The following is a 17,317-nucleotide window of genomic DNA, read 5'->3' as shown; positions in this document are numbered from 1 at the left end:
GTGGGTTGTTTAGGGCTTGCGGGGGGGTAGCGGGTGCACTTAACCCCTCACGGCCGTAGCAGTTAGTACCGCTACGGTCGTGAAGGGGTTAAATGCACCCGCAAGTCCTAAACTCACACCAAGAGCCAAACACCCCCCCTCACCCCCGCTACCCCCAATAAAAAAAATTCATGCACAGCAGCCCCACAATTAATAAATAAATCTAAATAAATAAATAAATACATGAAGAGAAATAAATATACAGTATACTGTATATATATACTGGATATATATACAGTATATATATATAATAACAATCCCTATACATATACAGTATATACTGTGTATATATATACTGTATACATACATATATATATATATATATTTACTCGCCCGGGGCGGGTGGATTTAACCCCCAGGCGAGTAAATATTGGCCCAAGCAGCACACATGTGTTTTTTAAAATATCCCGCGCTCGCGCTGCTGCTTTTCCCGCGCTCGCGGCCTGGAGGAAAAAAAAAAGCCGGAGGCGGGTTCATGTTGTTGGGGGAGATTACCCCGCCTCCGGCTCTCTGAGCAGTGGCTTCCCTCCTCAGCGCTTCTACTCTCCCCCTTTCCGGCAGCCAGCCCCTTCCACGCCTGTCTGCCTCAGGCCCCTGCAGGGCCATCTGGACGCCCCCCCCCTCCCTTCCATCAGGCCATCTGTCGCTCCCCCCCCCTCCCTTCCATCAGGCCATCTGTCGCTCCCCCCCCCTCCCTTCCATCGGGCCATCTGTCGCTCCCCCCCCCCTTCCCATCCATCGGGCCATCTGTCCGCTCCCCCCCCCTCCCTTCCATCGGGCCATCTGTCGCTCCCCCCCCCCTCCCTTCCATCGGGCCATCGGGCCATCGGTCGCCCCTCTCCTCACTTCCATCGGGCCATCTGTCCCCTCCTCCCTCCCATCGGGCCATCTGTGCCCCCCCCCCTCCATCGGGCCATCCCGCCCCCCCACCCCAATCTCTCCCGGCCTCCGTGACCCCGCGTGACAGCTCGGAATCAGCCCGTCGTGAGAAGATGGTCTCCTCCTTCACCATCTTCAGCCACTGTGCTGAGGCTGCCGCTGCCCTCATTGTCCCGGCCGCATCACTAGCCCCCCCACTCCTCTCTCCCCTGTGTCCGGATCCTTCACTGCCACCCGGTGACCCGTGTGACAGCCGCCGAGGGCGACACCCGGCCTGCCGGTTCCTCGCCTGTCACAGAGACCGGAGACCACAGCGATCCACGGTGAGTAAGGGGGGGGTGTGTGTGTAGTGTGTGTGTGTGTGGAGAGTGTGTGTGTGTGTGTGTGTGTGTGTGTGGGGGAGGGGGGAGAGAGAGACCACAAGTAGTCAGTCACCCAACAAGTCAGTCACCTACCCACCCACCCACCCACCCACCCAACATGGTCAGTCACCTACCCAACCACCCACCCAGTCAGTCAGTCAGTCACCTACCCAGTCAGTCAGTCACCTACCCAGTCAGTCAGTCACCTACCCAGTCAGTCAGTCACCTACCCAGTCAGTCAGTCACCTACCCAGTCAGTCAGTCACCTACCCAGTCAGTCAGTCACCCTCTCTCCCCCACTCTCTCCCTCTTCTCCCCCACTCTCTCCCCTCTTTCCCCCACTCTCCTCCCTCTTTCCCCCACTCTCTCCCTCTTTCCCCCACTCTCTCCCTCTTTCCCCCACTCTCTCCCTCTTTCCCCACTCTCTCCCTCTCTCCCCCACTCTCTCCCTCTCCCCCACTCTCTCCCTCACTCTCTCCCCCACTCTCTCCCCCACTCTCTCCCCCCTCTCTCCCTCTCCCCCACACTCTCTCCTCTCTCCCCCACACTCTCTCCCTCTCTCTCCACTCTCTCCCCCACACTCTATCCCCCTCTCCCCCACACTTTCTCCCTCTCTCCCCCACTCTCTCCCCCACACTCTCCCTCTCTCCCGCACACTCTCTCCCTCTCTCCCGCACACTCTCTCCCTCTCTCCCGCACACTCTCTCCCTCTCTCCCCCACACTCTCTCCCTCTCTCCCCCACACTCTCTCCCTCTCTCCCCCCACACTCACTCCCTCTCTCCCCCACACTCTCTCCCTCTCCCCCCCACACTCTCCCTCTCCCCCCCACTCTCTCCCTCACTCTCTCCCCCACTCTCTCCCTCTCTCCCCCCACACTCTCTCCCTCTCTCCCCCACACTCTCCCTCTCTCCCCCACACTCTCCCTCTCTCCCCACACTCTCTCCCTCTCTCCCCCACACTCTCTCCCTCTCTCCCACACTCTCTCCCTCTCTCCCCCACTCTCCCCCTCCTTCCCCCCACTCTCTCCCTCTCTCCCCCCACTCATCTCCCTCTCCCCCCCACACTCTCCTCCCTCTCCCCCCCACACTCTCTCCCTCTCCCCCCCCACTCTCTCCCTCTCTCCCTCTCTCCCCCCACTCTCTCTCCCTCTCCCCCCTCTCTCCCTCTCTCCCCCACACTCTCCCTCTCCCACTCTCTCCCCCACTCTCTCTCTCTCTCCCCCCACACTCTCTCCCTCTCTCCCCCACTCTCTCCCTCTCTCCCCCCCACTTTCTCCCCCACTCTCTCCCTCTCCCCCCCACACTCCCACCCTCTCTCCCCCACTCTCTCCCTCTCTCCCCCACTCTCTCCCTCTCTCCCCCACTCTCTCCCTCTCCCCCCTCTCTCCCTCTCTCCCCCACACTCTCCCTCTCCCACTCTCTCCCCCACTCTCTCTCTCTCCCCCACACTCTCTCCTTCTCTCCCCCACTCTCTCCCTCTCTCCCCCACTCTCTCCCCCACTTTCTCCCCCACTCTCTCCCCCACTCTCTCCCTCTCTCCCCCACACTCTCTCCCTCTCTCCCCCACACTCTCTCCCTCTCCCCCCCACACTCTCCCTCTCCCCCTCTCTCCCTCTCTCCCCCACTCTCTCCCTCCCTCTCTCCCCCACTCTCTCTCTCTCGCCCCCACACTCTGGATCTGGATATCTTATTTACCCTATATATCTTAACTGCCCTATACTACACCGAAATAACCTATACTGCTGTCTTCCAGATCTGACTCAAGCTTCACACAGAAGACATCAGAAGACAGGTAGGGAACACATCCCCTCCAATGTATAACATTGCGGGAATGAGGTACCTGGACATTGAGGGACTGCGGATCAGGTAAGATCCCAGGCGGGATTGCTGCTTCAGATATTGTGAAGTGGGGACGTCCAGACACTGGTTATGGGGTTCAGGAAACTAGTCATTCACACCTGGCTTTTATTTCTAGATCCGACATTTACACAAACACACACACACACGTAACAAGGACTAATTGTAGTATAATGTAATACAATAAATACATTTATGTCAAAAACGAATGTTGTTATGACTAGGAATTTATTAAATGTATTTTATTTATATATTTTATTTTAAAGCGGGGTTGGAGGCGGGACTAGGGTTGGGGGCGGGACTAGGGGCGGAGTTGGGGGCGGGACTAGGTGGCGAGTAGATGGTTTGGTTGGGCGAGTAGATTTTTGGGTGATTTGTCGAACACTGTATATATATATATATATATATACACACAGTATATACACACACATGATGAACCAATATACAAATACATGTAGAATGGTTATCAAAATCATAATGTCCTACAAATAACGCTTCTCGATACAGACAATAATAATAATAATCCATTTAATAATCCTAACTGATCTTACAATATAAAACATAACATTCCAATCCACACAGTACATTGCATTTACATTGTATAAATGATGCATACAATCTATGCACCATATACATTCTGCAAATGAATGTTAACAATATAATTGCAAGCTACTCTACCAGTAAATACAAACACTTCCAAACAAGTCAACTATTTTAACCAATCAAGTAAACAAAAATCAATATATACTGTAAGTACCAACCAGAAAACACAATTTAAAACCAAAGCTAACCCTTACAATACCAAGGATTACATCTATCTAATTGTAAAAAACAGTATACATTATACACAGCATTGCAATAAACAAAATACATGATGAACAATACAGTACATCCCCTTTTTCACCCTGCCTTCAGTGTAATCTGTTTAAAGCCCCCTCCCCCTAATGTTTCTGTTAAATCTCTCTGCCTTCAGTGTAAGCTGTTTAACAGAAACATTAGTGAAAATGTATCCTCGTATTCTCTGACGTCTTAGCGTGAGAATACACCTGCTGCCAACTCTAAATGACTTCAACCTCCGGAGGATTTAGCCCACTCTTAAAGCACTGATGATCTGGGAAAACAAAATGGTGGACGAGCTCGGGAGAAGACAGTAATCGAGTCAGACAAGCTTTGTCAAAAATTGTTCTCTCGTTTATTAAAGGGTTTACAGTCAGTTTATATAGCAAACTTGAGCATAGAAAAAACACAGATATGAGAACATACTTCCCCTTTTAATTCACAGTCTGTCTATCTCAGCAAAATGACAGTTAGACAGCATAGACAGTTTATTGTCTGGGAAGGGGCCTTAATACCGAACTTGGAGGCAGTTAAAGGAAATGTCAGTCTTTAGGACAGTATGTTGTGTAATGCATTCTTGTGTAACTCATGCTCAATATGGCTGGGAACAAGTTCCTGTTTTCTACAGGGCAAAATAAGTCTGAACAAGTACAGTTCAGCTAGCGATAAGTGGGTGAGAGGTCATTTTCTCAGATCTGCCTGGAAGGCACAATTACGTATGGCATATGGCATGTGGTTAGTTCCTGAGACTTAAATGTATATAGAAAAATGGTTATCTAGCAATCAAAATGGAGTCCCCCCTTATATGCACATTTTAAATTAGGGAGGGGGGAGGGGTCTTTAAACAGATTCTGCCTTCAGTGTAGAGATGTTTCTGTTACAGTAAATCTCCCTCCCTGCATTGCTGTCAGTGCAGTGTATGTAAATGTGGGGAGGGGGGGGACCCAATGTGCATACTGTGAGGTCTAACCACAATCACCCCGTACCCACATACCGTTACCCCCCCCCCCCATCCTGGCCATGGCCCCTCCGCTTCTGCAAAACAGACACAAAAATTAAAACATCCAAAGTAATGTCCCCTAACCCCTTAATCACCATAGCGGTTATTAACCGCTACAGTCATGAAGGGGTTAACCCACCCTCACCCACCACTCGGGATGCCTACATACCCTCCCACACTAACCCCCCCCCCCGTGAGGCCTAACCACCCAGTTAGTACCCACAAGGGAGGCCTACCCACATACCGTTGGGGAAACACCCCACCCCCAGTACCCACAATAAAAACAATACAGTGACCCACAATAAACAGCATTCTATTTATTAAATACATTACCCACCCCCTGTGCCCCCCCCATAAATACAAGATTTATTCTTTTACATACAGGGTTCATAACGCAGCCCCACGCGAGTCCCCGGTGGGCTGGCGGGGCACCTGGACAGACCTACAGTTTACCAGCAGCCCTTTTTACACAGGTTCTGGAGGCCTGCTGGTGGATCCCGCCAGCACCATGGCCCCCAGGTGGTCTCCTTGGGTCACCGTGGGCCACAAATGGGTCCCCACGGTAGGCCCAAGGATGTCTGGGAGCCCCGGGTGAGACCCACAGGTGTCTGCGGGGTATCGGGTGGTTCCCTCGGGGGTCTGGGGAACTCACGGGTGCTCACTACGGCCCCGCGGTGCCCCCACAGAAGTGGGACCACACATCGTCATCCCCGCAGACTACGGGTCCGCGGTGCCCCCACAGAAGTGGGACCACATCATCATCCCCGCATGTGTCACCCGTGGAACCACCAGCCTGATCACCTGTGGGTATCCTCGGGTATCCCAAGGGTGTCTCCAGAGGTCCCACGCAGAACCACGGAACCAACCCTGAATGTAAAAAAAATAAACCTGGCCTATACATTCAATACATACACCCTCCCCCCCCAACACCTACAGTACAATAATGTGCAAAATAACTATTATCCAGATATGGATAATAGATTAATTGCCCATTATTAAAAACATTAACTAGCATATACAAATAAATAAAGTACTACTGACCTCATCAATACGAAGTGTCCGTTGCCAGCAAAATCCTTGTCTTGTCCACAACATACATAGCAAATACAAAGCCAATACATTGCAATTACATTCAGATATCAATTAACTCCTTAAAAACCTTATTAGATAATAACCGCAAAGGTGATTAAGGGGTTAAGCCACACAGGCCCGATACCCACCCTTCACCCATGAATTTGTACAGTGGCTTCATCATGCAACTATATATATATATATATATATATACTGTATATATACAGAGAGAGAGAGATATATATATACATATACACAGTATATATACACACGATGAACCAATATACAAATAAATGTAGAAGGGTTATCAAAACCATACTGTCCTACAACCAAACACTTCTCCATACAGACACTACATTAAAATCAATTTCCTTTAATAATCCTAACTGATCTCACAATCTATATCATCACAAGCCAATGAAACACCTCAAATTCCAATATAAATTATGCATAAAATCTATGAACCATATACATTCTGCAAATGAATCAACCAAGTAAACAAAAATCAATTAGCAATCATTATTTACATCCCTAAACAATTCACACTCCATCAACAACAATGAAACAATTAACTAATTCACGCCTGGAGCAGAACAATTTAGCCTGTGAAAAAATACAGTACCGACCAGAATACAACCTTTAAAACCAAGGCAACACACAATACAATACCAAGGAATACATCTATCTAATTTTAAAATACTTTAAACTCACAATAAAGCATAGCAGCATAGACAAATTAATTTAAAACACATCAAATCAAGCTTTTAAAACAACATAATTTCTTACCCAGTATTTATATATCTCTCTAGACATATATACATACATACATACAGTGGCAAGAAATGATATACCACAAAAAAAAAAAAAATACACATGTTAAAAAACCTTTTGAAAAAATTAACAAGTTAAATAAAATACATTTCTTTACTGTAGTTCACTTACCATTACTTGACCCCACCGACTCCCGTTGCGCAGCTTACTCACGAACCAATCCACGATCAGGAACCCATAAAATAATAAACCATAAAAAAATAAATATTAAACTATAAATCCAAATCAATCCACGGGTCTTCTACTTGTAATCCATCTTCATCTGTATTCTTCTTTCTTCTAAGTAGAAGACCCGTGGTTGGGGGGGAGGGTGTATGTATTGAATGTATAGGCCAGGTTTATTTTTTTTACATTCAGGGTTGGTTCCGTGGTTCTGCGTGGGACCTCTGGAGACCACCTGCGGGTATCCTCGGGTATCCCAAGGGTATCAGGCTGGTGGTTACACGGGTGACACATGCGGGGATGATGATGTGTGGTCCCACTTCTGTGGGGGCACCGCCGACCCGTAGTGAGCACTCGTGAGTTCCCCAGACCCCCGAAGGAACCACCCGAGACCCCGCAGACACCTGTGGGTCTGACCCGGGGCTCCCAGACATCCGCGGGCCTACCGTGGGGACCCAATTGTGGCCCACAGTGACCCAAGGAGACCACCTGGGGGCCATGGTGCTGGCGGGACCCACCAGCAGGCCTCCAGAACCTGTGTAAAAAGGGCTGCTGGTAAACTATAGGTCTGTCCAGGTGCCCTGCCAGCCCACCGGGGACTCGCGTGGGGCTGCGTTATGAACCCTGTATGTAAAAGAATAAATCTTGTATTTATGGGGGGGGGGGGCACAGGGGGTGGGTAATGTATTTAATAAATAGAATGATGTTTATTGTGTGTCATTGTACTGTTTTTATTGTGGGTACTGGGGGTGGGGGGGGGGTTTCCCCAACGGTATGTGGGTAGGCCTCCCTTGTGGGTACTGACTGGGTGGTTAGGCCTCACGGGGGGGGGGGGGTTAGTGTGGGAGGGTATGTAGGCATCCCGAGTGGTGGGTGAGGGTGGGTTAACCCCTTAATGACTGTAGCGGTTAATAACCGCTATGGTGATTAAGGGGTTAGGGGACATTACTTTGTATGTTTTCATTTTTGTCTCTGTTTTGCAGCAAGCAGCGGAGGGGCCGTGGGTAGTGGGTAGTGGGTGTGGTTATTTACACGGGATCCCCCTCCCCACATTTACATACAGTACACTGCACTCACAGAAACACAGGCCAGGCAGATTTTACTGACACACTAGGGGGAGGGGGGTTTACACAGATTAGTCAAAGCAGGGAAGCTTAGCAGACAAATTAGGTAGGGGGAGGGTTTTTTACATAGATTACAGTGAAGGCAGGGAAGCTTCACACACAATAGGGGGAGGGGTTTTACATATATTACAGTGAAGGCAGGCAGGTTTAAAACACACAATAAAAATATGTATGTCATGTATTTATTGTTTATGTATTTTAAATACACAGGGGGTGTACTGTATGTTGTTTATTACAATGTTTATTGGGGGCAAATCAAATGTCCCCAATAAACATGCTATTCTGACTTCATTGCCTTAGCGGCTATCAGCTAAGGTAATGAAGCAGTATTTCTGTCTTTTTAATAATATTATGCAGGAGCAGGGGGTCCCCTGAGCATTAATTTCTGGCTCAGGGAACCCCCTGCTCACTGTACAATATTATTAAAATACAGAAATGCTGCTTCGTTACCATAGCACATAGCCGCTAAGGTAAAGAACGATTCTTTATTGATGTGTGTGTGTTTTATTTATACTGTACCAACAGCGTTGGTTTCAGGTCCGGGGACCCCCTGCTCCCCGAGATACAGGCCCCTTTAGGGGGTGCCGGTATCCCTCTGCTTGGGTTACAGGCCGCGGTCACGTGATCGGGACCTTTAAACCAAGCAGAGGGGTACCGGCACCTCATAAAGGGGCCTGTATCTCGAGGAGCAGGGGGTCCCCCGACCTGAAACCAACGCGGTTCAGCTCCGGAGACCCCCTGCACATCTACACTATAAATAAAAATGTATTTCAAATGTATTTATTTATAGTCATTTATTTATTTATTTCGATTTATTTATTTATTTTTTGGCGGCTGCTGTGTGTGTATTTTTTTTATTGTGGGTAGTGGGGGTGGGTGAAGGGGGTATTAGCCCCAACGGTGGCTGTTTAGGGCTTGCGGGGGGGTAGCGGGAGGGCTTAACCCCTTCACGGCCGTAGCAATTAATACCGCTACAGTCATGAAGGGGTTAAGTGCACCCGCAACCCCCCCGCAAGTCCTAAACTCACACCAAGGGCCAAATACCACCCTCACCCACCCCCACTACCCACAATAAAGCGGGCACGGTGCGTTAACCCCTTCATTGCCTTAGCGGCTATCCGCTATGGTAATGAAGCAGCATTTCTGTATTTTAATAATATTGTGCAGGAGCAGGGGGGGTCCCTGAGCATTAATTTCTGGCTCAGGGAACCCCCTGCTCACTGTACAATATTATTAAAATACAGAAATACTGCTTCGTTACCGTAGCACATAGCCGCTAATGTAAGGAACGAGTGTTTATTTATATATGTGTTTTATTCATACTGTACATGTGCAGAGGGTCTCCGGAGCAGAAACGTTTTGGTTTTAGGTCTGGGGACTCCCTGCTTCCCGAGATACAGGCCCCTTTAGGGGGTGCCGGTATCCCTCTGCTTTGTTTACAGGCCGCGATCACGTGATCGGGACCTTTAAACGCAGAGTGATACCGGCACCTCATAAAGGGGGCTGTATCTCGGGAAGCAGGGGGTCCCCAGACCTGAAACCAACGTGGTTCAGCTCCGGAGACCCCCTGCACATCTACACTATCAATAAAAATGTATTTTAAATAATTTTTAATGTGCCGATGTTTGCGCAGAGAGAGCAGCGGTTCTCTCTCTGCTGCAAACACATCTCGCCAGGGGACGGCCTATAGTATCATTGATATGCATATACAGTACTGTATGAGTATGTTAGGGGTTATAGGGGTTGTTGTTATACAGTATATATATATATATATATATATATACTGTATATATATATATATATATATATATTATACATATACATATATATACTGCATTACAATTCATGAATTTATGCCATCTGGCGGTCACGCGAAGCATTGCAGCCTAGTAAATCCTGAACCATTATTAATTAACACATCAACCGCACGTCAGCCGTGTAATGCGCCTGGCTGGGAAGGCAAAAGGAGCCCGGCATGCTCCAGGTGAACAGAGTGGCATTCCAGGAACATGCCAGGTAAGAGGCAAAGCATTGGTATCAGAGGGTCCCGAGTTCAATTCCTGCATGTGTTTTGTACAAAATGTATTAATGTTTAATTGTGTGTCTGTGTCTGGCAGTCAATAAAGCATTGAATTGAATGTTTAAAAAAAAAAAAAACAATGGCGCACGACGGCAGGAGAGCAGAGAGATGAGCACGTGGACAGCTGGAAGAGGAGAGCGTAAGGCGGCAAAATGGAGGATTTGAGATGCAGATAAGGCGGCAAAATGGAGGCTTTCAATTCGGGAGCCATGCTCAGACCGCGTTATAAGTGGATTTGCGTTGTAGCGGATCGCGCTATAACGGGGTTGAGCTGTATATAGATAAACTGTATTTGAGTTATGTTTTAAACTGTACAGGCAGGAAGTTTTTCCTGCCAGCCCTGCAAGGAATGTATTTACATGTAAATATGTTAAGGGTACATGAGCTGAGGGCTTTCTCATCTTTGGGCTTCAAAGGGCACCCTGCTAAGTTGGTGCCTCTGTGTCTATGAGAAATCCAAAGTTGAAAAGCCTCAGAGAGGCTAAGTGTTAAAGTGGCCAGGATACCCCTGAGCATCAGATCCTGCTACACAGTATGGGGCAGTTACACTTGGTAGCCAAATCCTAGACTTACTGTCGCCAGGTAGGAGGTTTGGCCTGGTATGTCACCTTGGTACATGCTCTTAGCAAACCATGAAGACACTTTTGCCAGTAGTTCCTAGCATGGGCAGAACAGGGATTGGTGGGTTAAATGTTCCCACGGAGGGGATTGGGCTCGCATGTAAGGGATACGACTGTAAATTCTAAAACCATGCCTGCCGAGCTAGTCCCAGTTAGATTCGTCAGTTCCATCTTGAAAAGAAGATTAACCTGAGCTACAGTGTGCAGTGCAAGGACAGAACGAAATTATTTAATCTGGCAGTTATAGGGCTGGCAAGTTATGCCCTAGCCAAAGGCCTCCGTTTGTGTATCAACCCCGCTGTGGGAATTGATTCCTGGAACCTACATTTTAAGAACTTTCGTTCAAGGACTATTTTATTTTGTTTCAGTAAGTGTTATTTGTGATAATTCTGTAATTCAAGCTGTGTGTGTTCTTTTTGTGAATAAATGCAATTTATTTTATTTCACGCTTTTGTTCAATCAAAGGATCCAGGTATAAATGTGTTAAAAAGCTTGGTCTACGTAACAGGCTTATATTAACTGGTGGCAGCGTGTGGGATCTGATTGAATCTATAATATAGTATCTTACGGGGTACTGTATCATAGAGGGTCTCAGTTAAGAGCTCCCCCAAAGTGTGAGATGGCACACACACAAATTGCAAGAGAAGCGAATATCACAGTCACTCTCTGCACCCTCTCTTGTTGCCTGCGGGTGAATCATGGACAGACGAGCGGGACGGTTCTGGTCCTGGGATCGTGCCAGGCTTGTTGCCCGGTGTAAAGAGTATGGGTTACCAACAGCTGCTTGAGCAAAGACACAGCTGGAGGAGAACATTTGGAGCAGCATGGAGCAGGCATTTCTGTGCTTGCCAGCACAGCTCTGGTACCTGCAGCCGCAGTGGAGTCCCCCCAGCACAGGGTAGGCGGAAGGATGCCACCCCAAGAGGAAGATGGACAAGGGGAGGGAGAGGGTGCTCCCCGGGATATTGGTGAAAGACTGGGTTTGGGGGTAGCAGAGACCCCTAATTCTGGACTAACAGCACTTCTTGCCTCATGGGGGCACATGCTACAGCTGATGAGTGGATTCGCATGCTGGCAGCGGTTTACGGACGAGTGACCCCTCATGCACCCCTGGTGAAAGGTGCTGCAGCAGGCGGCTCTTCTCCGAACAGTTCTAAGCCTGCGGAATTCAGGCATGAGAAATGGTGCTACCAGTGCAGCAGAGACGGCCATAGCAGACCAGACTGGCCGGACCGTGCCAGGTCCAGTGGACCCCATCAGGGGCAACGCTCACAAGCTGTGAGGCCGGTCGCCCGTGTGCGGCTGGCACACACAGAGGAGTCAAGTCCAGCTGTGGAATCAACCCACAGAGGGACGTCCAAAGAAGAGATCTGCGCTTGACCCCCAGGAACCAGCAGCGGAGACGGAGGGGCATCAGGTTGCGTCAGTGAGGATGCAGCCCAGTGATGTCTGGCAGAAGTATCTGCGGAGGGTGACCATCGGAGACCGGAAACCAGACGGATTGCTGGACTCCGGTGCCACCATTACCCTGGTCCGCGCTGACATGGTGCGGCCAGAGGAGTCTTTTTGGATTGGGGTGCCGGTCATGGCATGAGGGCACTGGGGGTATTGCCTGGGTTAGATGTTGCAGCGATCCCTAGGAGCCAGCCATCAGGGATCACAGCAGAACCAACCCCTGTCCCCCTGCATTTGGGACCAACAGTTCCAGCGGTCTCTGCGGAGACCAGACAGGTAAGCCAGACTACTGAGTCGCGACCAGGTGCTGACTTACTGTTCCCTTTACCTGTCCCTGTTACCCCTGACTTAGAAACTAAGGGTGGGTGGTCAGTGTTAGGGACAGCGTTTAGGGATGCGGTGAAAGCTGACCCCAGCTTAGAAGGTATGAGACTGCAGGCGTCCGAGTCTCGGGAAAGTGGGGGGTCGGGGCAGAGGCTGCGCTTTGAGTTGGGGGAGGTGTGGTGATGAAATGGTTAATCAGGCCATTAATAAAGGCATTATACCCGGCTGATTAACCCTAAATCGCATTTGGAGTGGAGGGGTTAAATGACACGTTTTGTAGGGGTATGTTGTTGAAGGTGAGTACATAATGACACTGTACCATTGATTCGGCAATAGATACATATGTGGCAAATAGATTTAGTATGAGGTAATTCACTGATGCAATCATTGGAGTGCTGATCTCATGTCAGTCCAGGATGAAGCTTACACTGTTTACGTCAGATAGCTGCTACCAGGCACCGGAGCATTTTACTGTGTTACTGCGATTACCATGCGGGAGGATGTTTTAATATGCACCTCACCAGTGGCTGACAATTATTCTGTGTAATCATCCGGCCATGACCAGATGTTTATACATTGTAGATACTTTTGGTCAACCTAAGATTTTCTGACATCATTGATACCAGGATTGCCATTTATTTAAATGGTTCACTGTATGGTTACTGTGTATATTATGAACACCAACGTGGTGTTAATTCACCATACAGGTATTTATCTCTGGGTCTACTCTTGGCAGTTATTTATCTGTCTTCTGCAATGAGAATTTGGACATCAGTGGAGAACTAAACTATAGTGTACCTTCCCAGTCCCCGTTTCCCCAATCCTCAGACCTTCCGCTAACCCCCCCCCCTCCCCCCCCCCCCATCCACTGTGTGTTGGGATATGTGTGTAAGGACATTTAATGTAATGGTCTCATTCCCATAGCATTGGATATCGCTACATCAATGTCACATATGGGTTTACCCTACAGCCCCCTATACTGTTGTGACTGCCGTACATCGGTACTTACTATATAGCCTACGCAGTGCTGTTCAATTTATACATTTTATTGTTTGAGTTTTATTGGTCCCCTTTATCTTAATGAATACCCATTAACATGTATCTTAGACATATCATATCCACATTACAGCTGGGACCAGCGGTCTGGGATATCCCAGCACATTAATACCCAGTAACATGTATCTGTGACATATCATATCCACATTACAGCTGGGACCAGCGGTCTGGGATATCCCAGCACATTAATACCCAGTAACATGTATCTGTGACATATCATATCCACATTACAGCTGGGACCAGCGGTCTGGGATATCCCAGCACATTAATACCCAGTAACATGTATCTGTGACATATCATATCCACATTACAGCTGGGACCAGCGGTCTGGGATATCCCAGCACATTAATACCCAGTAACATGTATCTGTGACATATCATATCCACATTACAGCTGGGACCAGCGGTCTGGGATATCCCAGCACATTAATACCCAGTAACATGTATCTGTGACATATCATATCCACATTACAGCTGGGACCAGCGGTCTGGGATATCCCAGCACATTAATACCCAGTAACATGTATCTGTGACATATCATATCCACATTACAGCTGGGACCAGCGGTCTGGGATATCCCAGCACATTAATACCCAGTAACATGTATCTGTGACATATCATATCCACATTACAGCTGGGACCAGCGGTCTGGGATATCCCAGCACATTAATACCCAGTAACATGTATCTGTGACATATCATATCCACATTACAGCTGGGACCAGCGGTCTGGGATATCCCAGCACATTAATACCCAGTAACATGTATCTGTGACATATCATATCCACATTACAGCTGGGACCAGCGGTCTGGGATATCCCAGCACATTAATACCCAGTAACATGTATCTGTGACATATCATATCCACATTACAGCTGGGACCAGCGGTCTGGGATATCCCAGCACATTAATACCCAGTAACATGTATCTGTGACATATCATATCCACATTACAGCTGGGACCAGCGGTCTGGGATATCCCAGCACATTAATACCCAGTAACATGTATCTGTGACATATCATATCCACATTACAGCTGGGACCAGCGGTCTGGGATATCCCAGCACATTAATACCCAGTAACATGTATCTGTGACATATCATATCCACATTACAGCTGGGACCAGCGGTCTGGGATATCCCAGCACATTAATACCCAGTAACATGTATCTGTGACATATCATATCCACATTACAGCTGGGACCAGCGGTCTGGGATATCCCAGCACATTAATACCCAGTAACATGTATCTGTGACATATCATATCCACATTACAGCTGGGACCAGCGGTCTGGGATATCCCAGCACATTAATACCCAGTAACATGTATCTGTGACATATCATATCCACATTACAGCTGGGACCAGCGGTCTGGGATATCCCAGCACATTAATACCCAGTAACATGTATCTGTGACATATCATATCCACATTACAGCTGGGACCAGCGGTCTGGGATATCCCAGCACATTAATAGTCTGGAAGTTGAAGGGGAGCGCAACTCATTCAATGGTGAATATGTGAAATGAAAAACAAACACAATAGTGCAACAAAGTCTCTATAGGTGTATCTCCAGATTCAGATTCATCTTTATGGTTTTTAGTGATTACATTGTTACTTTTTATACGGTACACACTATGTTTGGCATTTTGTTTTCTCTCACATATACACGACTGCCATCGCACCATTCTGAGTGATATCCAGACATCCCCGAGAATCCTAGGACACAGAGAGAGAGGACCTACACAATCACATCCCACCATCATTACCCACCTGAGTTTGGGTTACGTGCTCGATTATTTCAGACAAAATGTGAGTTCTGAATGTATAGAAGCCCACTGAATCTGGAGATACACCTATAGAGACTTTGTTGCACTATTATGTTTGTTTTTAATTTCACATATTCACCATTGAATGAGTTGCGCTCCCCTTCAACTTCCACACGTTCCAGCAACAGGGATTCCTGTGGACCATCCTTCCAAGGGTTGTGAGCAGCATTTCTGTATTTCACGTATTTTCATTTTTCACGTATTTGCACTTGATCTGCCCAATATTATATATATTGTTTATTCTCAGTAAACTTTGAAGTCACATTATACCCATCACTGTTTATAATCTCCTTAGAGCGCTGTTAGAAGTTTTTTCTCACTGCACATTAATAGTCTGACAGACACTGATAGGGCACTAATCACATGATACATTATTATACAAGCATTGAGTGCATGATACCCATACGCACCCACCGTCTGCTCTCTATAGCACCCCCACACACACGCACACCTCTGCTCTCTATAGCACCCATACGCACCCACCGTCTGCTCTCTATAGCACCCCCACACACACGCACACCTCTGCTCTCTATAGCACCCATACGCACCCACTGTCTGCTCTCTATAGCACCCCCACACACGCGCACACCTCTGCTCTCTATAGCACCCATACGCACCCACTGTCTGCTCTCTATAGCACCCCCACACACACGCACACCTCTGCTCTCTATAGCACCCATACGCACCCACTGTCTGCTCTCTATAGCACCCCCACACACACGCACACCTCTGCTCTCTATAGCACCCATACGCACCCACCGTCTGCTCTCTATAGCACCCCCACACACATGCGCACACCTCTGCTCTCTATAGCACCCATACGCACCCACTGTCTGCTCTCTATAGCACCCCCACACACGCGCACACCTCTGCTCTCTATAGCACCCCCACACACGCGCACACCTCTGCTCTCTATAGCACCCCCACATCTTTCTTTTCCTCCATTACTCCCCACTGGCGCCCGCGCCCAGCTCACCAGTTGCAGGATTTGGGAGATCAGGGTCAGGAAGTGATACAGCCGGCTCTTTGCTTCAGCCATCACTTGGCATAATGCCCTCTGTAGCTCGTGGAAGGAGTAGCAGTGAGAGGGGCAGAGAGGCAGCCAGGGCACTTGTGAGAGCTCCTGCAGGAGCCTGTGAAGGGAGCAAATACAGAGAGTCAGACATGCAGAGTGAGGACTGTCTGGGGAAGCGGCGCATGCAGGGCGCTGCTCTGGGGAAGCGGTGCATGCAGGGCGCTGCTCTGGGGAAGCGGTGCATGCAGGGCGCTGCTCTGAGGAAGCGGTGCATGCAGGGCGCTGCTCTGGGGAAGCGGTGCATGCAGGGCGCTGCTCTGGGGAAGCGGTGCATGCAGGGCGCTGCTCTGGGGAAGCGGTGCATGCAGGGCGCTGCTCTGGGGAAGCGGTGCATGCCGGGCGCTGCTCTGGGGAAGCGGTGCATGCAGGGCGCTGCTCTGGGGAAGCGGTGCATGCAGGGCGCTGCTCTGGGGAAGCGCGCTGCTCTGGGGAAGCGGTGCATGCAGGGTGCGACTCTGGGGAAGCGGTGCATGCAGGGCGCTGCTCTGGGGAAGCGGTGCATGCAGGGCGCTGCTCTGGGGAAGCGGTGAATGCAGGGCGCTGCTCTGGGGAAGCGGTGCATGTGGGGCGCTGCTCTGGGGAAGCGGTGCATGCAGGGCGCACAGGGCGCTGCTCTGGGGAAGCGGTGCATGCAGGGCACTGCTCTGGGGAAGCGGTGCATGCAGGGCGCTGCTCTGGGGAAGCGGTGCATGCAGGGTGCGACTCTGGGGAAGAGGTGCAT

The 17,317-nt window shown here is 49.1% G+C and overlaps 1 protein-coding gene across 1 annotated transcript in view; it reads right to left on the bottom strand.

The window, feature by feature from the left end:
• The window catches only part of LOC142475568 (dynein heavy chain domain-containing protein 1-like), a gene marked incomplete at its 3' end in the record, with an annotated part of 79,420 nt that extends 62,768 nt beyond the window's left edge, over positions 1-16,652 (bottom strand). Inside the window, exon 1 of the mRNA XM_075581365.1 lies at positions 16,498-16,652. Within this exon, the coding sequence (XP_075437480.1) occupies positions 16,498-16,560 (63 nt within the window). The remainder of the gene's footprint in view (positions 1-16,497) is intronic.
• Between the last annotated feature and the right edge of the window lie 665 nt (positions 16,653-17,317).

The sequence above is a fragment of the Ascaphus truei genome, unplaced genomic scaffold (assembly GCF_040206685.1).
Source record: "Ascaphus truei isolate aAscTru1 unplaced genomic scaffold, aAscTru1.hap1 HAP1_SCAFFOLD_1272, whole genome shotgun sequence".
Lineage (NCBI taxonomy): Eukaryota > Metazoa > Chordata > Amphibia > Anura > Ascaphidae > Ascaphus > Ascaphus truei.
The sequence above is the reverse complement of the archived record's forward strand: the minus strand, read 5'-3'. Positions and strand labels throughout refer to the sequence as shown.